Source organism: Equus quagga, chromosome 14 (genome assembly GCF_021613505.1).
Source record: "Equus quagga isolate Etosha38 chromosome 14, UCLA_HA_Equagga_1.0, whole genome shotgun sequence".
NCBI classification, from domain to species: Eukaryota; Metazoa; Chordata; class Mammalia; order Perissodactyla; family Equidae; genus Equus; species Equus quagga.
Window position 1 is genome coordinate 45,337,471 of NC_060280.1, and position 22,144 is coordinate 45,359,614.

Here is a 22,144-nt window from a genome sequence, read left to right on the forward strand (position 1 = left end):
TCTCAAATTTTGGCTGAATTGGTGATTAGCCTCCTCATTTTTGTTGGGGGGATTTGAGAGAATTTGGGGGAGATGGTGCATGAGCAAATGGAGAATTAGTGAAGTTTTACAATGTTGTTCTGAACTTTATGATGTGAGTTGATCGTTTCATGTAGCCTCATAAAACAAGTTGGAGATGGCAAAGGGTGATTACATCACTTCCTCTGCACTGCTGAAAGAGATGAAGCCTTCTTTAGTGCTTGGGATATTTCCTGATGCTCCACTCAAGCCAGTCCAGTTTCTAGATTTTAATATGTTCCTGTATTCGGTATAGAGAAAAAAAGAGGAGGAAATGGAGAAACATCAGCCCAACTTGTTGCCCTGCCATTCTTGGCAAAGATAAATGACTACCGTCAGAGCAGAGCACCAAAACCTACAGAAACAGCCTGTCTAACTGGTGCAGTAAAAAAATAAGCTAGTTACACATTTTTTGGATGGCTGGCAAAAGTTTTGTCGTCATAGCAACTCCTCCATCGAGTTTGCTGTGCTTACACAAGTTGTCAGCCTCTGTCCCAACCCCAAGCTACCTAAGGAGGAGGAGCTGGGCCTTGGCCAATCCTTATTTATAACTAGCTGTGAGTGAGGGGGAGGCACAGGCAGGGTTGCCTCCAGCACAGGCTGCTTGCCTGAGTTACATCCACAAATGCCTCGGAAGCAGCAGGCTAACTGCATACTTCTCCTCACATTCCTGGGTCTGTCTGGGCTGGTTGGCGCAGTTACCAGAACATACCACATTGGGATTGTGGAAGAGTACTGGAACTATGTACCCCAAGGAAAGAACGTTATTACTGGGAAAAGTTTCACAGAAGACAAGTGAGTGAACTTGGGGTCCCCAGAAACTCCCAGGTTTGGCTTCCTTTTGACTCTGCTTGGGGAAGGTTGTATTCCTTGGGTGGTTATAATGGAGGTGAGTTGATCTAAATCAACAGGAGGGGTTTTGTGTTTGCTTGGAGAGCTCTAGCATGGGTGGGTGTGTAATTTGGAAGAGACCTTCTTAGTTCTATCTATTCACAGCCTTGTCTGTGAAGAGCCGTATGCACAGCTGGGTGTTTTCGGTAATGGCTTACTCTATGTATGGACAATTTTCACTAGGCACCACCAGGAACTTCCAGGGGGTTTTGGACTCAGTTTGAATTTGAGAATTTTCACGATTCTTCACTGTTGAAACACACAGTGTTTCCTTAGTTTTATTTTAGAATGAAACATCCTAGTTGGAGATAAGGATGCTACAGGTAGTTATGTTTTATTTTTGTTTTGCAATGTTTAAAAGAGGGGACAGTTACAAAAGATTTGGCTTATATTTTAAGAGTTTCCTTGTGTCCATTTAGAAATGGCTTTTTCACAGGTGAGAGGTTTGTTCCAGCCCCAACTTATTCAATCTGAGGGCAATATTCCTAGCCCCAGAGTCCGTGGTACAGCTGGGTGAGATAATGCCAGAGTCTTCTGTGTCCCTGAGTTTTTATTTTGGCAGAAAATAGCCCTTGCTCCCCCTCTCCCACTCTGAGTCCAGTGTCTTATGCATCTTATTTGTTCCCTGGAGCTCCGTATGAAGGCACCTTCTGGCTCCAGAAGCTGTTGTGCATATTTTCAACTTTGTGGTTCTTAGAACATCTTTTGAAGTGTTCAGGCAACCATTGTTGGATATTTGGGTACTGGTTTCTATTCTGATAGGCAGAGACCATTGCATTCAATATCCAAGTTCCATTTTCTAAAGATGAGGCTGATTGCTAAGATTCATGGGGTCTGCCAGCAAGTCTCTAAAAGCCAGGTCCCCCTGCCCTGTGGAAAGACCCAGATCCACTTGGCTTGGACACACAGCTTCCAGGTTTTCTAACAACACAAAGATGGCATAGTCATGTTTTGTTTATTAAAGAAAGAAAATGCTCATGCCAGCCAGGCCGCCAAGAAAGACTTTTCCTTAAGCTTTGTACCAGGGAATTTCATGTCCAAGGGGCTATTTCAAAGAAAGCTCTTGATATCTTCCAATCCCACATCTTCTGACCACTGGTAGTGGTAGTCTTTACTATGACAAACGGATATGGGATTGAAAGGCTACCCTAACTGCCAGTAGCCTTCCCTAAAAATAGAGCTCTACTGTCTTCAAAAATGGCTCAACAGAAAATGGTCGTTGTGAGCAGCTATTAGAAGGGTGACTATTCAAGCTGTGTCTGTTTAGTGCGGTGAGCATGGCCTTCAAACTTAATGTGCTATTGGACTGCCTTTCTATATGGCTGAGTAAAAAGCACAGCATTCTCTTTCTCCTAAAATGCCAGTCCAGCTGTTTGTGAGCATTTCTTCTGACAGGAATTCCACCGGCAACTTTCGTTCATTCTTGCTTGCGGATGTTGTTATTCCTGCTTTACAAACCAGGAATCGAGGCTCCAAGGTTAAGTACTTGACAAGGCAGCACCAAACTCACATTGCTTTGGCTCCAGAGCCCGTATTTTCCACCATACAACCTGTTTCTTGGCGACGGTGATCCTTTCCCACTGAATTAAACTCAGCTTTGAGGGAAGCCAGGGATTCCAGTAATAGGAACTTTCTAGAAAGACCCAATTCTTACCAAAGGCAGGTTTCGTGTCTTTTGCCATTCTTCCCAGAGAGACATTGAAAATGATCACTGTTGTCAGTGACCAGACCGGTTACCTGGGTTCACTCAAAAGCTCAAAGTACTATAAGTATGCAAATCCTAGAATGCTATTTCCTCACAGCTGGCGACAGGAAGATGGTAGGGGCTCTCTGTTGATCACTTCAGCCCAAAGATGTTACTTTGAAGAAAGTACAATAAAACATATGAAAATAGTTATGTTGGGGAAAAAGAAAATAGGGAAAGAAAATAGGCATGACTAACACGCAGTTTGTTTGGTATCAGATTAGGGTGAGGTGGTTTAACAAATGCTGTGGTTTCCATATGAGAGGACTCCTGCCCCTTAGGAGCAGCTGGCATACTAGATGTTATACCTGGAATGCCAGAGTCCCCAAAAGGAACAGCGTTTATGTGGAGCTGACTCCTGACTCTTGAAAGGGGAGCCTGGGTGAGTACACAATGCATGTTCCCTTTTATCAGCAACCATGTCAGGAAGTGCTTCTGGGGTGGCAGATGGCTCAGGGCAAGTCCTTAAGAAGACATAGTTGTGGTAGGCTACTGACTCTTGCTGGAAGACCACAGGACATGTCTCAGGTGCCACAATTCACAAGTGTCACAGGTGCCGCGGGTGTCACATGTGAAGATGCCACATTTGTGGGACATAGATGGAGTTCAGTATGTGTTGCATTGTGTCATTTCCCCAGGGGCAAGGAGTCATCTGGGATGATGTGACCATGCCTCTCACTTGGCCTCCTGCAGGATGAGTAGACTGTGTTTCTGAGGACAGTCTGCTGGTTAGGATACTCACACCCAGACAAATGCCTGACATTTAGAGGTCCAAGAGAGCCAGGTGCCTGGTATTCCACTATGAAGGGAAAGAGCCTGAAATAGGAATCAGGAGACCTGACTTCTAGTCCTTGCTCTGCCCCCAATTTGCTATGTAACCTTTGATATGTCATATAATCTCTCGAACATCAGTTTCCTTAATTTGTATAACCAGAGAGTTGGAAAATAATCCCTAAAGTCACTTGAAAAGTGTAATTCCAAGACATCAGAAATAATTTTTGAAATTGAATGAAAAACATCTTACCTGACTGGCCAGTTCTAGAAAGATTTTTGCAAAGGTGAGTGAAAAGTAAGAGGTGATTTGCAAATGTGTAACCTGGGAATCAGAATCGGAGAAGGCCTGAGAGTGGAGATAGGTGACAATTTTTGAAGTATTCTATATTTTTATTCACCTATCCATTTTTTCCCCCTGTTAACAACTATCTCTAAGTCTTCACTTCACGCACAAAGCTTTTCCCACAGCCCTGGCTTATTCTGATCTGTTTCCTTCCTGGCCACTCATGGAGCATGGTGTCTTTCTCAGGCCTCGGACACAGCATTTGTTCTCCTTGCATTGCTCTCTGTTTGTTTGATGGACACGGTCACCTCTGAGCTGGAGCATAAGTCCCATGATGGTAGAGAGGAAGGCCTGGCATATATTTAATCATCTCCCTGCTCTACACAGAGCTTTGTCAGTGACAATAACCCATGGAGGACTGAGCACAAGGCCAGTCACCAGGAATCATTAAAGTAAAAACTAATCACTTCGTCAAATTCATTGTTCTGGTTACTTTATCTTTGAATAAGCGGAATGGGCAAATAATTAGAGGAATGGGAAGGTGAGTGCCAAGGTTTCAGTGGTGTAGAAAAGCTTGGAAACCAAGATAGGCAGTGCCAAGGGCCTAGTAAAACCCGATTCCCAAGGATGAGCTAGGAAACACATTGAAATCATTTCACTGTGACCCTATAGCAATCAGATGGTCAGTTTAACTTTCCAACTTGGTACCTTTGCTTGATCATAGGGTTCAAAACTATTAATTGAGACTATAAGCACTAATGTTTCCTAGAAAGTTTAGAATTTAGGAGTTACATTCTATTTAGAAATATTTTCTCCTGGTGAAAAATTCCTCCTCTTCCCCATTGTGCTTGATGGGGACCCAGGGCTCCTTTGGTTTGCCTGGGGAGGGTGTCAGCATTTGATCTGTTCAAGCCAGTCCTGCTTGGGCTCATAAAGCGCTTAATTAAGGTATGACTGTGCTTTGGTGGTAAAGCCTAATCTTTAATGGAACCAGAGTGGGGTCACTTTATTTAAAGCCACAATTCTCACCAAAGACCTCATTATGCAACTAACACACATGCAGGCTTTTTCTTCCCAGTGGAATGCAGAGGTTTTCTCGGGTGCTAACTCACACGCAGAGCCACAATTGGACATGAGTGAGGCTGACCACTACTCAAACCCCAAGTTTGTAGGGTCCGTTGAGCGAGTCTATCTAACCACATCACTGTGTCAGCCCAGTTGATGACAAAGGGTTTTGAGCACACCCTGGGAGCAGGGCCTAGGACAGGCGTGAGGGACAGACCTATATGTCTATGTGAGCCAACTGAAGGGAAGCAGGGAGGGGAAGAGTTGGGCTTTTGTAAGCTTTGAAATAAAAGGAAGGATATCATCTCGTTCGGGCTTCATCTTAGACAGATGGTAACTTTCAAATCTCAACTTCTTTCTTATCAGCAGAAAAAAATCATGAGTTGGATATGATGCTATGTGACTCTCTTGGGGTTACTATTATTCCCTATATGAGTTAATGATTGCTTTTGGCTGCCAGTAGAGACAAGAAGAAAAAGTGGCTTAAATAAATTAACTTTTGTATTCTCCTATGAAAGAAATCCAGAGGCGGGTACCCAAGGCTGGTGGGACAGCTGGTATGATAGGATTTTAGGAGACTTCTATATTTCTGATCCACCATCCTTAGCTTGTGACTTCACTCCTCAAGGAAGTTCATGGGCACATGATGACTGCTGGAACTCCAGTCCTCATGTCTATGTTCCCAGGAAGGAAGAGAGGAAGGGAAAAGGTAGAAGGGCACAATTGCTGCTGTATCAGCTCTCATGGAAACCCCATCCAACCTATTCTACTTACATCTCATTGGATACTCAAAGCCACAAAGGGGGCTTGGAAATATAGTCTTTTAATGCTATGCTTTTCAGCCTGAATAAAAGCGAGATTTGATTCTGTTGCAAAGAAAGAAGGGGAACATGAATATTGCAAGGTAGCTGGCAGTCCCTGCCACCTTCTCCTACCTCAGTGCTCCCCATTTCTCATCCTTGACAAACAATCTCTTAGTCCCCCTCTTCCTTTTCCCATTTCCGGATGGTGGGGCTCCAAAGCTGGTTAGCGGGGGTTGAGAGAACTCACAGACAATATAGTAGCTGACTGTCTGTGAGTCCTTAGTATGTTCCAGACATTGTCATAAAAGCTTTCCATGCCGTGCAGAGGAGTGACAGATCTCCTGCCCTGGTCAGGGGTACCAGGAGGCCCAGGGTAGTTTCCCCAGTGAAATGTCACCCAGCAGTAGTCTAACAGAGAAGCCAAGGCAGCCTGGCTTGCTGGCGAATATGGGGCTCTGGCATCAACTGAGAAGCTTAGAATTCTTGCTCCACTTGCTAAGCAAGTAATTGAATCTTTCTTTGCCTCAATTTTCCCATCAGTAAAGTGGGGATAATGATAGTACTGGCTTCTAGGCGTATATTATTTTCCTGCGGCTGCTGTAACAAATTACCACAAGCTGGAAGGCTTAAAACAACTGAAATTTATTCTCTCCCAGTTCTGGAGGCCAGAAATCTGAAGCAAAGGTGTGGGCAGGGCCATGCTCCCTCTGGACGCTCTAAGAGAGAATCCATTCATCGCCCAGTCCAGTTTCTCATGGCTGCTGGCAATCCTTGGCTTGTGGTGGCATCACTCCACTCTCTGCTTCCATTTTCATATCACCTCCTCTGTGTGTGTCGAATCTCCCCCTTATAAGAACACTTTCGGTGGCATTTAGGATCCACTTGGATAATCCAATCATCTCAAAATCCTTAACCACATCTGCAAAGACCCTTTTTTAAAATAAGGGGGGATGTGTTGGGCTGGCCCTGTGGCCGAGCAGTTAAGTTCGTGCTCTCCGCTTTGGTGGCCCAGGGTTTCACCAGCTGGATCCTGGGTGCAGACATGGCACCACTCATCGGGCCATGCTCAGGCAGTGTCCCACATAGCAGAGCCAGAAGGACCTACAACTAGAATACACAACTATGGACTGGGGGACTTTGGGGAGAAGGAAAAAAAAAAAAGAAGATGGGCAACAGATGTTAGCTCAGGTGCCAATCTTTAAAAAAAAAGAGGGGGATGTGGACTTATCTTTGGAAGCCATTATCAGCCTGCCCTGGGGGTATCAGGAGGCTCAAATGACAGGAGATTTGTCAGCGCTCAGATGTGGTGCCTGGCACTGGGTTAGCCCTCAGAAATGTTAGTCATCGCAGGAGCTCTCCTATCTTGACGGTTCTCTGGAGGGCAGGAGCACTGTGGGAAACAGAACTCGAAGGGTCACATTTTCCTCTTTTCTAATTAGAGCTTCGCCAGAAATGATCATTCCTCCCACTGATGGAGCTCTCACTCTCCCAGACGCTCTGCGTGGGTCTCCACATCTCGTCTCCTTTACTCCTCACCATGGCTCTATCATGGTCATTGGTTTACAGAGGAAGAAACTGGGGTTCCCAGAACTTGTCACTTCCCCAAGATCTCACAACCTCAAGTGGGGGACTTGGGATTCAAGCTCATTGTCTTTTCCCTTTATCGTGTGAATTTGTTTTTAATATGCCTTGTGTGTGTTCTGAGGGACTTCCGTGGAAATGAATTGTGAGAAGGAAGAATTCAAGATTTAGGTGGTGCCGGGGGACACAGGATGACAGGATGTGTACAGGACCACACTGCATGGATGGGATGGTTTTAAAATTATTAATCTAATTAAGGAAGGCTTGGCTTTACTCGAATTGCAACATATCACCATTTCCATCCTTCTTTTTGCCAAGTGGCACTTGTCCCAATTTACTCCTGTTTTCTCCTCTGTGAACAATGTCCCATCTCAAGCTCAGACAACAATGTTGCTTGTCCTTATTGTGACTATAATGATCTCACACATCTTCTCTGACCACACCCTCTGCTGATGTTACTTCTCAGTTTCTCTTCACCCCATTCCCCCACCCCCACAACACTCTCAGTCATTCAGGCTATATATGATGTAGTTGCCGCTTAATATAGAAAACCAAGTGTTGCTATTCATTCTCCAATGCATATGTTTTGTTTCCCAATCAGATGGTAAATCTCTTGAGTGAAGGACCTCAGACTCATACATCTTGGCCCCAGGTTCGAGATTAATGTCTCATGTACAGTAGAGGTTCAAGAGTTGCTCAATGGTCGAATGGATGGGAAAAATATCCCACTAAAAGATCCAGCTTGTCTGGGACGGTGGTGCTGGTGAGGTGCACACCACTTATGAGCTATGACCTCCTCAGAATCTAACGTGGAAATCCATCTCTGCACTGGTTAGATGACCCCACAGGCATGTTACTCTTGCCTGCTTTTGGAAGGTATCTCCCTTCACAGTACTGGTCTTGGTCTTGGCAATGTGAATGTATTATATCCTCCCTTTGGTTTTTAAAGCAGTTGCTAATGTGAAGCTTCCCAGCCCAAACGGATTCCTTCACAGCAGGAAATAGATATCTCCTTAGCTTGAGTCAAAATGTCAGAATGTAGGTTGGGAATGAACCTGAGGGGCAGTGATGGCTTAGTCCGTCACAGTGGGGCTGTCCTAGAGCTACACTAAATAATATACAACCCACCATGGCAGCCATTCCAATGAGTGCCCTTTACTAAATTGGAGGTGCTTCCTGTGGATGGCTCCCTTTACATTACCCCCTTGCTTTGTTTCTTGGGCAAAATTAGCATCTTCTAGAACTCATAGGAGCTGGAGCTTCTGTCCTACTGTTACAAATGCACAATTTGTTCTTAGGGATGGTTGGCTGCCTAGACACTAAAAAGACTACTTTTTGTTACTCCCAACCCTCCCTACCTTTCTACTTTCAATAGTCCCTGTGGTTTCAAATAGTTTCCATGGTTTTTGTGCTAAGTACTACAGAAATGTGATTTCCAAACCTGCGTGAACATCAGAATTATATTAGTCAGAATAGGGCAGGTTGTGCTGTAGTGACAAACAATCCCCAAATCTCAGGGGATTAACACCACAGAGGTGTATTTCTCACACGCTTGGGTTCACAGAGGACCACGTGACTCCAGGACAACTGACCTCCATGAGGAAACTGGCAACCAGGCTGCTTGGATCTTGAGGCCTCACTATCTTTACTTGAGGCTTCCCCTGCAGCAGAGGAAGTGAAAGGGTCTTGCAATGGGCATTTAAATGCCCTGGCCCAGAAATACCACATGTCATTTCCACTCAAAGCCCACCTGCCAAAATCCCATGGCTCCACCTAATTGTAAAAGCTCTTTGCTCTCCCCTTCTGCTGGGAGGAAAGATGAATCAGAATGGGCAAGCACCAGAAAGCTCTGCCATAAGAATTATTTGGTGAGCTCAGGAAAAATATAGATGCCACGGCCCTGACATCAGAAAGTCTGATTCAATTGCCCTGAAATGAGACCTGGGGACCTAAAGTTTTGGCAAATGTCCCAGATAATTCTGATACAGTTGGCACTTAGGTAGACATTTGGAAACCACTGCTTTACAGTGGGGGCATTTCTAATCCCCCATTGGGGTGTCTTGTGGCTGTTTAGGTGATAAGACTGACACACGTCCAGGAATGTGCAAAACAAGTCAATACATAACTCAGTGCTAAAATATGCAGCATATGCAATAAGTGCTATAGGAATTCAGGGAACACTTCCCCTCCCTCTGATATGCTCTCCTCTTGTTTGGGTGGCTCTACCAGACAACGTATGGTAAAGAGCTCTTGCTCAGTATACATTTGCGTGCGTGTGTGTGTGTGTGTGTGTGTGTGTGTGTGTGCTGGGAACCCAGAGTAAAGAGGCGAGGAGGGTCAGATGTCCATCTTTCCTTGCAGAGTCTGTTGGAACAACAAGGCCCTATGAATAACATCATAATAGCTTTTTACACAGCAGGCTTAACCTGGAGGGGATATCAGAGATTCTGAATCTAATTCTTGCTCTGTCATTGCCTTACTGTGTGACCCAGTGTCAGCTATAAAGCCAGGCAACTCTGCCTACTCCGAGGCTAATTAGCCAGCCTGAGGATGACTCAGTTTGGAAGAACTGCTTCTTCTCCTCCTTCTCCTTCTGAACAGCCTGTTCAGTGAGGGCTTGTGTTCAGCTGCTGGTTAACAGAAACTTGAAAAACCCGGGCTTAAATATATTTTTTGGCTTACACAGAAGAGATCCAGAGGTTGGCAATCTTCATGGTCCCAGGTTCCCTTTGGTTTTCCACTTGATCACCCCTAGGGTGTGACCTTCTGCCTCATTCTCTCCAGATGGTTGCTGAAGCTCCAGTCATCATATCTCCATTTCAGGCGTGAATACGGGGAAGAGCAAAGGACAAAAAGGATCTTTGCCAATGGAGTCCAGAGAAGTACCAATGAGTGACATGTGTTTACATCTCATTGGCTAGAACTATGTTGTATGACCATGCAAGCTGCAAGTGAGGCTGGGAAACATAAGAGCCTCTATCATAAAACCCCATGTCAGGCATCCAAGCTTTTTATCCCATTCCCCTGCACAGTGAAATATAGGCGTCTGCCTTGTGGAGTAGAAGACGGTGAGCTCTTGCTCCTGGGCAGATACACGCAGGCTCGGTGGATAAACAGAGGCAGAAGACCGAGGGTACAAAGACCCGAGTTTGCCAATCCTGATGCCTTGGAGAGTGGGCTTGTCAAGCCAGAGGGTGAGCAGGGATTCTCTTCCCTCCAAAAGGGCGCAGGCACTGTGCTTCTTGCTCAGGATGCCAATCCTCCTGTGGAAGGGAACTTACTCTAACAACACATGTCACAGTGGCAGCTTTGTTTTCAGAAGTAGAAGGCACATGAGAAGAGAAATTTGGCCTTTCAGTAGCCAAACAGCCTGTAACCTCTTTTCTCAATGAAACGTGAGCTTGTTTTTATTGTGAAGGTGAATACAAAGGTACAGAGGAAAACACGCCCACATTATGGAAGAGGGTGAGTGAAAGTAAACTTCTCCTCCCTTCTCTCTCCTGCCAGTGACTTCAGTCCCATGGCCCAGAGGCTACACTTTCATGTGTCCCCTGACCACTTTCCAGATGTTTTCTTTGCATAAACGTATATGTATATTGCTTAAAAACACACCAGTGGGATCGTACTTTGCATGCTGCTCTGCAATTTGTCTTTTGCATTTGGTATCTTGGTGCTCACACCATATTACCACCTGTAGAACCAGCTTATTCTTTTGTATGGCCATGTGTTACGAATGTGCCATAATTTATTTACCTGTCACCAGTTGAAGAACATTTCGGTCTTTCGAAGCTTTTGCTACCAAAATCATTGTAATCCTCTGACCCTTTTGTCAGGATTCCTGTCTTGTTGGGCCCATTCTCTGGTTTGGAAGCTGAATTTGGTGGCTGGTGGGGAGAGTCTTGCTGCTCCTGGGAGGACTGCCCATGTGATGCCTGGGATGCTGGTCTTTCTCTGGTCAGGCCCATCCCTGGATCCTCCTTAAGGGGCCTGAATCCATGGCTTCCTCCTTTGTCCCAGGCCCTGCCCGTCCTCCCCAGTGACTCCACACCCAGGGCAGGGCAGGGCAGGGTTGATACGTGTGGGTGTCTGGGCAGGCAGTAATCTGGTGCTCTGGGCGGATAAATAATATGAGGCTCCTTCAATTGATATTTGCGAAAATACTTGTTCAACTCTTATTTGAAGGAAAGGCTGAGTGCCAGGGAGAGGAGAAGATGGCTTGCTGGTGGCAGTTTTTTACCCTGCCCTTGGTCGCAAGAAGAAGGAGTCCACCCTACATTTCACTGGACCAATCCTCCTTGGGAGGGATTTCAGTGACCACCTGTTATTACTAGAGCACATCCCCTGGGGTCTCCACCTTCCACCTCCCAAACCTCATCTCAAGCAGCTGATCCTTTCCAACCACATACAATACTCACCCTAGAGAAGTTCTGGAAGTTGTCATTTTCTCCACCTTCGATGTCATTTCTGGTGAATTTTGTCCCCCCAGGGATGCCTCCAGCTCCCCAGTGATGTCTCAGTGCCCTTTAGAGCTGAGGCCCAGCAGCAACACCTCTTAATCTGGATCCACTGAGGACCCTTGGAAACTCTCCTGCCTCCGAGGCCAAGGCCAGTCTCATTAAAAGGGGCTTCACTGCTGATGGGTTTGACCATGGCCTGTGATCATGTTAGGTTGTCTAGGGAGGGCGGGATGCCTCAGTTGGTTAGAGCAAGGAAGTAACAAGGTTGTGAAGAAACCACTTTCTAACTTGACATCAAAATCATGCTATGTTCTGATTAAATGCTTTCTTTTTAATTTTGTTGTGCTTCAAGTTTCAGTTTATAAGTTACCAAAAGGCAAGGTGGCTGTAACCCTATTTGTCAGCAGGTCCATGGGAGAAAGAAAACAGTCTTTGGAAGGCAGGTCCAGCAAACCAAAACTCATAAGGTCACATGTTGGATTTCTGAAAAGATGTTCACTGGATTTGTGAACAAATGCTGGACCCAGGCATCATTGGATATAATGCCTTCTGTGTTTTGGCTACAAAGGGGAGCTGGCAAATGAACATGACTAGATCATTCTCTAACCACTGCTGCTATGGGAAAGCAACTCAGTGTACATTCTGCCAGTAGTGATATTATTATGGCTTCTAGTTGTAGAGAAGGCCACACTCAAAGACCCTGGAGAACCGTGCTACCTGGCTGTCTGCGTAGAGCAGAGAGAGCAGCTACGTACTGAGTATGTCCCCAGAGCCATGTCCACAGTAGACATCTTGAGGGGATCATGGCATTCTTTCCCTGTGATTCAACTCAATCTTGACTTCTTTCCTAAGCAATCACTACCAATCAATCAGATCTGGTGCATGAGTTACAACCTATTTGCCATCCTGGGCCTAGAGGATATTCAAAGTCAAATATAATACCATACACCTTTCTGCAAATGTAGCCTGTAAAACTATCCCACTTTTCAAATGCCAATCTGGGGGCTAATTCAAGGTTTTTAAAATTCTAAGCTGTTAAGCTCCAACTCTTCTAGGCAATTGCTAAGCATTATAATGAAAAAGATATTTGAAGGATTTTTGTCTTCAATGAACTCACAAACCAGGGATATACGTATCTTATTGTAACGTATTTTGGCAAGTGTGTTATTAGTGCATGAACAGAGCACTGTTCTGCTCTAATGAGGTAAAGAGGAAGAGTTTGAACTGAACTCAAAGGATATTTGGCTGGTCAAGAATGAAAAAGACCACCCAGGCATAAGAAAAAGAATGTGTGGAATTCGTGGAATGCTGAGAGGACACAGTCTGTTCTGACAAGGGTGAGCATCAAACCGGACAGAAGCATGAGGACATGGGAGTTGGGCAAAAAGGGAAGGAATGAGGCTGGAGAAGAAAGCCGGGCCATTTGCACCAAAGATTTTTCCTGCTTTGACTTGAGGCTTTGGATTCTTCTAACTAGCTTGACCCAGGCACGCTCTCCTCTATCTCCTATTTTTACCTTCTGCTCCATGGCAGGATGGATGCCTGCCTACTCGACACGTTGATCTCTGACTCCATCATCCTGAAAAGTCTGCAGAGTGGGCAAAACTGCCATTCATACTAGAGACTGCTGGGGAGCTTTGTAGTAGGAACTGCTTAGAAGCTTGTATTTGAGTCACTGATATATGAACAGTTGATAATCTCTTCGAGTAAATGAACATGAAGACCTGAAAATATCTCTTCCTTAGCTTTTTGATCTATAGTGCTTAATGAAGTGCCTATCTTAATGAAGTAAACACAAAACCATTAGTTAATGCAGAGACTATCAGACCCAGTGTGGCTCCATCAACAAATGAATTCTCTGCTTGGGCCAGACCCAGAAAGAAGGAGAGGAGGAGCAGTGGGGAAAGACTTTGAATTAAAGACGGACGGTGAAATTTCCCACATTGGCCAAAGAAAGACCCAGACCAGACTGGGCAAGCAGACACCACATCTGGGCCACTGGGAGAGGCCGACTTAGCTGGGTTATGGTCAGATCTCAAGGAAGAAAATTCCCCAAATCAGGTATGAAGTTAAACAGAGCCTTGGTCAGCTGTACAGGTGTCATGACTAGGTATTCAGGGTAGAAGCTTAGCAAGTGGCTTGGTCCAGTGAGCAGAAGCAGATGGGCAATATCATATGGTCAGGTATGATGGAGAGAAGTTAGGTGTGGGACCTGCCAAAACTCTCTTCCTGAAACACAGATCTGGTCAAATTTCCCTGCCCAAGAATCTTTAGTGACTCTTAGTTGCAGATATAACTACATTCAAACACCTTAACCCAGCATTCCCATTTTACTAGTTTCACTCCCGTCAAGTTTTCTGGCATAGAAAGCTGCTTGAGATTCGCTGAATTGACCTCTAATTTCCCCACCCTGAACACTTTACTCAAACTGTCCCTTCCACTTGGAGTGCCCATTATTTCTCCCTCTCTTCTAAATCCCCAGAGCATGGTGTTCTCTTACAATTCTTATTAGTCTCTTTCAAGTAGGTATCAATGTCTTTGTCCCTTCTTTTTGATCATAGACTTACTTATTCTGGGGTTGTGTCTTGTTCATATTTTTATCCAAAACAGCACCTAGCCCTGCACCTTGCATGCTTTAGGTCCTCAATCTTTACTTGTTGGAAGTCAGTAAAAAGGTTTTCAAGCTCATCTCAGGACTGAAATAGAGGAGATGTATGTAGGATTCACCAGGAGAGTTCTCAAAGGGGTCACGTGTGCTGACAGATGAAGACAGAGCCTATCACAGGGCAAGGAGGGTCTTCCCTTTGATCCCCATACACAGTGGTCACAGAAGTCGTAAAGGGCTTGTCCTATCGTAGGGACACAGTCACACAGGGATATAAATTTTATATATTCTGGTCCAGGAAATACGTCTATCTCAGGAAGATCACTGCCCCTGGGTCTGTCTCTGGGTGGAATGAGAATGTGGCTCAGGTCTAGCTATAGGGTGAACTCCAACAAAGTTCTACGGGTTGATAGCTCTGCCTGTTCATGTCTGACGCTGGGGCCTGTGAAAGGACAAGGCTCCTGAATCAGGGCATCTGCCTAGGCTTCTGACTCAGAAAGGAGGAGGAGGAATCAAAGTAGGTCAGGGAGGAACAGGTGCAGGGCACTCTGGAGGAACCTGGGAGATTGGAGTCGCCTCAAAACCCTTTGGGCCACCATGTCATAGAACAGATCTACAAGGGTTTTCTCCATCCAACTGGTCTACTCCTCCTAGAATTACTCTGACACTCACTGTGGACCTGAAATGAACAGAACTCCAAGAATCACTCATCCTGACCCAGAGTAAGCTTCCTGATTACTCTTAAATACCCTGGATTGCACCCTTTAGGAAAGGCTGGGATAGCTTTCTATTGGGAAGAATTGAGAAAGAGAACGGGGAAAAACACAAAGAGAAAAAGGTTGGAGGGTGGGAGTGCAAAAGAGTAGAAAAGAGAAGGTCTGAATGACATCTGGTAAGAGCTTAATACTTTTTTGAAAGAATGAATTATTGGAAGTGAATAAAAGAGGATAGAAAATACAATAAATGGAAAAGAGAAAAATGAAAAGGAAAGTAGTGATGGAAGCAAGTAGTAGTTGATTAGAGGGAAGAAGTAAATAGTAAAATTTAAGAGATTAGAGGAACATACAACAACTCCCAAGCAGGCTCTCTCTTTCGGTTGGCCATATAGTTGCCAGAAGCTCTAGACTCACACGCCTGGTTCCAAGTGCACAAGAAAGAGATCCTTTACAAGTCCTTAGAGTCCCCTGGATTAAACCAACCAGCCACCCTGTGGCTGTTCCTGAACCAATCACTGTGATCCAGGGTGGCTTGGTTGGGGGAGGAATAACACCAACTGGCCATGCCTGGATCACAAGCCCTTCCTGTCAACAACGTATGAAGCAACTTCATGTGCTGATAGGTTATGCTGAGTCCCTTGCTCCATCTCTAGAGCTGGAGGTGGAGCCCCATCCAAAGCACATAGAATGAGAATGGGGAAAGTGTGCTCTTAGACCAAAGAATGGAGTGAGAGCTGAGTTGGCAAAACTCCAAGATGTCTGTTACACCAGCACTTTCCGTCTTCTTTGCTTGGGTAACTCCTCTTTGCTCTTTGAAACCATCTTAGGCATTATTTCCTCTTGGAAACCACAGAAGATTAGATGCCCCAGAACATAATCTGTGTGTTCATAACTCTCCCTTCTAGAATGAGAGCTCCTTCAAGGCTTTGCCTTTTTTCTATGTATCCTCAGGACTGAGTATGGGGCTTGACATAACTAAAGTTTGTTCAATAACCGAGAGATAATGCATGCATGCACATATATAGGAGTATGTGCCAGAGTGGGACTTCCCTCTCATCCCCAGAGAGAACACAGCTACATTGGGATGGCTGCACCCAGGAGTAGTGAAGCTTTCTCTTAAGCAGAAGCCACTACTTCTGGGGTTGGAGCTAGGATTGGAGCCCCACGCTAAGCATACAGTCTGAGAGTGGAGAACAGGGTTCCACCTCCCCAGGAGAAGGCCACCTCTGAAGTGGTGTCACCAGTGCTGCTATTGTCTCAGACTCCCAGACCATGGGACTGAGTCTCTCCCTCACCCTGGGGCCCCAGGAAGGCATCTGGTCACATCAAATCTTAGAATCCTGTCTTTTCACATCCATCCCTTTCTTTCTATTGTACCACCTCCTGCTGGTCTCCTGACAGCCCTCCTACCCCTTGCCTTTGCCTGACTCCTCTAAAACTTGCACACCAGTGCTATAAGAATAGTCCATAAACACCAATTATCATATCACTCACTGTATGAAAAACCTCAGTGAGCCCTCAGTGCTTCTAAGATAAATTCTTCAACATGGAATTAAAGTTCATTGTCAGTCTTTCCCCAGATTTTACATGTATCCAAATTCTCACTCCTTACCTTCCAGACCTGTGCCCACCCTATAACCTGCTTTCCCCTCCTTCCATGTGTACTTCTTCCTCTTTGCTCATGCTCTGTCCCTGCTTAGTGTCCTCATTTTTCCACTTGTTATCCAATCCGACTTCTCCTTAATTCCCTCATTTTTCACGAGGTGTTTTCTGACCTCTTTGACCCACAGCAATCTTCTCTGAATGAATATATTCCTATAAAAATCGAGCCTATATCCATTGTATCTACCACAGAATTGGCACTTACTTAATCATAGCTGATCTATGTGGTGCCTTGATTTTCCCACTGTTACAACACAAACTCTTTTGTATTCCTCCACAGCACCCAGCAAAGTGCTGGAATGCAGCAAGAGCATATTAAGTGTTTGTTAAATGAAAAAGTGAAGGGGAGTGTGTTGAATGAAAAGGGGCAAATGGACAGTATGACTAAATTTAGAGTATTTTGGCTTTGTTTTAGTTTGGTTGTGAATACTCTTTTTGCCTTTTGGCTTGTCGCTTAACTTTCTTAGCCTCAGTTTCCTCATCAGTAACTTAAGGAAAATCTTCTCTGCTCTTCAGAGGTCACAGGGTTATGGTGAACCCCAAACGAGAACTCATACGTGCAAGCACTTCATGAACCGTTAAGGTAAGCTATTTGGACTTCTCTTTTAATTTTAATTATAGAATATTTTTCTTCTTACTTTTAGACTTGCAACCTTATTTCTCGAAAGAGGGCCCAACAGGATAGGCAGTCTTTACAAAAAGGCTGTTTACAGACACTACACAGATGAGACTTACTCCACGGAGATCCCCAAACCTCCCTGGCTTGGATTCCTGGGCCCCATCTTGAGGGCTGAAGTGGGTGATGTGATCGTCATCCATTTAAAGAACTTTGCCTCCCGCCCTTACTCTCTGCACCCACATGGAGTCTTCTACAACAAAGATTCAGAAGGTAAATGTCAATCCTGTATTATGGGTGTCTTGTCTCTGTTTCCAGTGTAAGGCAGCTGTCAGTTACAGCGAAAGGGATTCTGAGAGCACAATGGTTATGCGTGTTCATTGTCTTCTCCCAGTCTCCTTCTCTCCCCATCTGTCCCCCCTCCTCTCTCTCGTCTTCCTTTTTTATTCCCTTCCTTCCTTCCTCCCTCCTTTCTCACTCTTTTTTATGTTAATACAGAACTGGGTTCTGGGCGCCCTTAGCACATGCCCCACCGAGCCCCAGAAGCACACTAACGTCCTTCTTTGTCCATCAGTCATGACTGGGTGGCACACTGGATAAAGAGCAGCAGGCACCAACAGGTTCCAGTGTCCCATCACCAGTAACAGGCTTGGCTGTGGGGATCGTGTCTCAGTGTAAATTGATCCCAACTTCCCTGCTTACGGCTCCTGTCTTCAGTGCTTCCTTTCTGAAGGAAAATATAGTCTTCTTGCGTGTGCTTTAAGAGTTTCAACAGTACGATTTCTTGAGTCTTCCCTACTGCTTTTAAAAAATTTTAAACAACATTCTTAGGCTTTTGAGACTAAAGTATTTTTCACATCCCCTGTTGCACTCTTGCTCATGACCAACAACCTGATCAAAAAATGGGCAGAGTGGGGCTGGCCTGGTAGTGCAGCAGTTAAGTTCACACGTTTCACTTTGACGGCCCCAGGGTTCTCTGGTTCGGATGCCGGGTGCAGACCTACACCTTCTCAAGCCATGCTGTGGCAGCTCTTCCATATATAAAGTAGAAGAAGATGGGCATGGATGGTAGCTTAGGGCCAGTCTTCTTCTGCAAAAAACAGGAGGATTCGTGGCAGATGTTAGCTCAGGGCTAATCTTCCTCAAAATAAAAAAAGAAAAAGAAAAAAATGGGAAGAGGATATGAACAGACATTTTTCCGAAAAAGATATACAGGTTTATTCTTAACCTTCCTAGTTCTGCCAGAGGAACTCTGGGTAAAGTTTGGAGCAAAGGCCAGGTCCTTACTTCATGTGCTTTTGGGCCCCCAATTCACTTCTTCTCAGTGCTTTTAAAAGATTTGCCTTCAATTATAAACCTTCCTTTGAACATCCAGTAGATGCCAGAGACTGACTGTGGGTCCCGGGAGTAAAAGATGAATGAATCAGAAGCTATCATTGAAAATCACTGACTCTAAGTGTAAGGGTTTGGTTCAGAGCTCTTAATTCTGTTCCACTGATCTATAAGCTTATCCTTGTACCAATGCCATACTGTCTTAATTACTGTGGATTTATAGTAAGTTTTGAAATTAGGTAGTATAAATCATCCAACTTTGTTCTTCTTTTCAAGACTTCTTAGCTCTTCTAAGTATTCTTCTTTGTATTTCCATATAAATTTTAGGTCAGCTTGTTCATTTTTACAAAAAAAAAAAAGCTAGTGGGATTTTGATGAAGATTGCATTGAGTTTACTAATCAATTGGGGGAAAATTGCCATCTACATCTTAAAGATGAATTGCCATCTTGACAATATTGAGTTTTCCAGTCCATGAACATGAAATTTAAATCTTTGATTTCTCCCAACAATGTTTTAGTTTTTAGTGTACAAGACTTTCATTTCTTTTGTTAAATTTATCCCAAAGTATTTTATTCTTTCTAATGCTGTGAGAAATGGAATAGTTTTCTTAATTTCATTTTTTGAGTATTTGTTGTTAGTGTATTGAAATACAATCGATTTTTTGTATATTTATTTTGTATCCTCCCATCTTGTTAAATTTGTCTATTAGTAGACATTTAGAAGGTTCCTTGGAATTTTCTACATACAGCTTCACATCGCTGTGAATAAGACAGTTTTACTTCTTAATTACCGGTCTGTAAACCTTTAATTTTTTTCTTTGGCCTTACTGCACTGGCTGGAACCTTCAGGACAATATTTAATAATAGTGGTGAGAGCAGATATTCTTGCCTTGTTCCCAATATTAGGAAGAAAGCATTCGGTCTCCCTCCTATTAAACATGTCAGCCATGAGTTTTCTTAGGTATCCTTTATGAGGAAGTTCCCATCCATTCCTAGTTTGTTCAGAGCTTTTAATTTGATAAATACTGGATTTTGTTAATTACTTTTCTGCACCTGTTGAGATGATCATGTGAGTTTTCTTCCCTTTATTCTATTAATGTGTTATGTTACATTGATTTATTTTTTAATATTAAACCAATGTTGCAATCATAGCATAAATTCTATTTGGTTGTGGTATAATTCTCTAACTATGTTGCTGAAGTCAGTTTGCTAATATTTTATTAAGAATTTTTGTGTCTACCTTCATGAGGAATATTAGTTTGTAGTTTTCTTTTCTTGTGATGTCTTTATCTGGCTTTGGTATCAAGCTAATATTTGCCTCATAGGATGAATTCAGAACTATTCCTTCCTCTATTTTCTGATGGATTTTGTAAAGGATTGGCATCTTCTCTTCTTTCAGTATTTGATAGGATTTATAAGTGAAACAATCTCAGCTTGTGTTTTTCTTTGAGGGAATATTTTTGATTGCTAGCTCCATTCCTTACATATTATAAGTCTATTCCAATTTTTAATTTATTCTTAAGTCAGTTTTGGTAATTTGCTTCTTTCTATGAATTTGTCCGTTTCATCTAAATTGTCTAATATTTTGGCATAAAATTGTTTATAATATTCCCTTATGATCCTTTTGATTTCTGTATGGTCAGGGTGATGCCCCTTCTTTCATTCCTGGTTTGGTCATTTGTGCCCTCTCTCTTTCTTGGTCAGTCTAGATAAAGTTTTCTCACTAGAAACTTCTAAATAAAGTTTTGTTTATCTTTTTCAAAGAACCAACTTCTGGTTTCATCTACTTTATATTGTTTTTCTGTTTTCTCATTCATTGATTTCTGCTCCAGTCTTTGTCATTTCCTTCTTTCTCCTTGCTTTAAATTTAGTTTCCTCTTCATTTTCTAGTTTCTTAAAGGAGAAGCTTATGTTATTGATTTGAAACTTTTCTTCCCTTTTTCATAAATGTTTAAAGCTTAAATTTCCTTTTATGTACTACTTTAGCTGTATACCATAAATTTTGGTATGTTTTTTCTCCATTTTTATGTGGTTCAAAATATTTTACAATTTATGTTTTGATTCTTTTTTTGACCTATGGGTTATTTAGATATGTATTATTTTATTTCAAAATATTTGTAGGATTTGCAAGATTTCTTTCTGTTCATGATATCAAATTGAATTCCATTGTGGTATGAGAATATACTTTGCATCTTATCAGTTGTTTTAAATTTATTGAGATTTATTTTATATGTAGCTTATTGTCTATCCTGAAGAATGTCCTATGTGCTCTTGTAAAGAAGGTATATTCTGCAGTCATTGAGTGGAATGTTCTAGAGATGTCAGGTTGAGTTGGTTGATAGTGTTGTTGAAGTCTCCTATATCCTTGCTGGTTTTCTGTCTAGTTGTCCTATCAGTTATTGAGAGAAGAGTATTGAAATCTCCAACAGTTATTGTTGAGTTGTGTATTTCTCCTTCCAGTGAAGTCGACTTTTGCTTTGTGTGTTTTGAGACTCTTTTCTTAGATATGAATATATTTATAATTGTTGTATCTTCCTGATACATTGACTCTTATCATTATAAAATACTTATCTTTGTCTCTAGCAATATTTCTTTCTTAAAGTCTATTTTGCCTGTTACTGAGAGTTACTTTAGCTCTCATATTGTTACTATTTGCATTCTTTTGGTTTCAACCTATCTGTGTCTTTGAATCTAAGGTATAGACTGCTTATGGTTGGATGTTAGCTTTTGTTGTCCAGTTTGATAATCTCTGCATATTGATTGGGGTATTTAGAACATTCACATTTAATGTAATTATTGATTGGTTTGATATACATTTGTCATTTTGCTAATTATTTTCTATATGCCTTCTGTCTTTCTTGTTCCTCTGGTCCTCCTTTGCTGACCTCTTTATGGTGAAACAAATATTTTTTAGTGTACTATTTATATTCTTCTGTTGATTTTTTTAACTGTATACTTTTTAGTTATTTTCTTAATAGTTGGCCTAGAGATTGTAATATACATTTTAACTCATCACAATATACTTCACATTTTTACCAACTTAGTTCTGGTAAAACGTAGAAGCTTTGCTCCAATAAAGCTCCATCCTCTTCCCCCTCTTTTGAGCTATTATTGTCACATAGATTACATCTCTCTCTAACTAAACCCAACAATATGATATTATACTTAGTACTTTATATTACCTTATGACTTTTAAAGAAATTAAAAGAAGAAAGGAAAAATATATTAATAGAGTCTTGTATATTAACTCACACATTTCCCATTTTTGGTGCTTTTCCTTTCTTCCCATAGATTCAAGTTACTCTCTGGTGTCATTTCCTGTTAGTCTGAAGGACTTCCTTTAGTATTCCTTATAAGACAGGTCTGCTAGCAACAAATTCACTCAGTGTTTATGTAGGACATCTTTATCTTGCCTTCTTTTTTTGAGGGATAGTTTTGCTGGATATCGTTTTCTTGGTTGGCATTTTTTCCCCAGCACTTGAAGTAGGTCATCCCACTGTCTTCTCATCTCCAATATTCACATGAGAAGTCAACCATTAATTGTGTTGATGCTCCCTT

General features: G+C 42.9%; 1 protein-coding gene across 2 annotated transcripts in view; it reads left to right on the forward strand.

Moving 5' to 3' along the window:
• The first annotated feature begins 415 nt into the window (after nucleotides 1-415).
• The window catches only part of HEPHL1 (hephaestin like 1), a 77,409-nt gene continuing 55,680 nt past the window's right edge, over nucleotides 416-22,144 (forward strand). Inside the window, exons 1-2 of one of the 2 annotated variants that reach the window (XM_046685420.1) lie at nucleotides 416-852; nucleotides 17,283-17,527. In XM_046685420.1, coding sequence (XP_046541376.1) covers nucleotides 683-852; nucleotides 17,283-17,527 — 415 coding nt within the window. In that variant the 5' untranslated portion in view covers nucleotides 416-682. The remainder of the gene's footprint in view (nucleotides 853-17,282; nucleotides 17,528-22,144) is intronic. The other variant, XM_046685419.1, reaches the window with a different exon arrangement.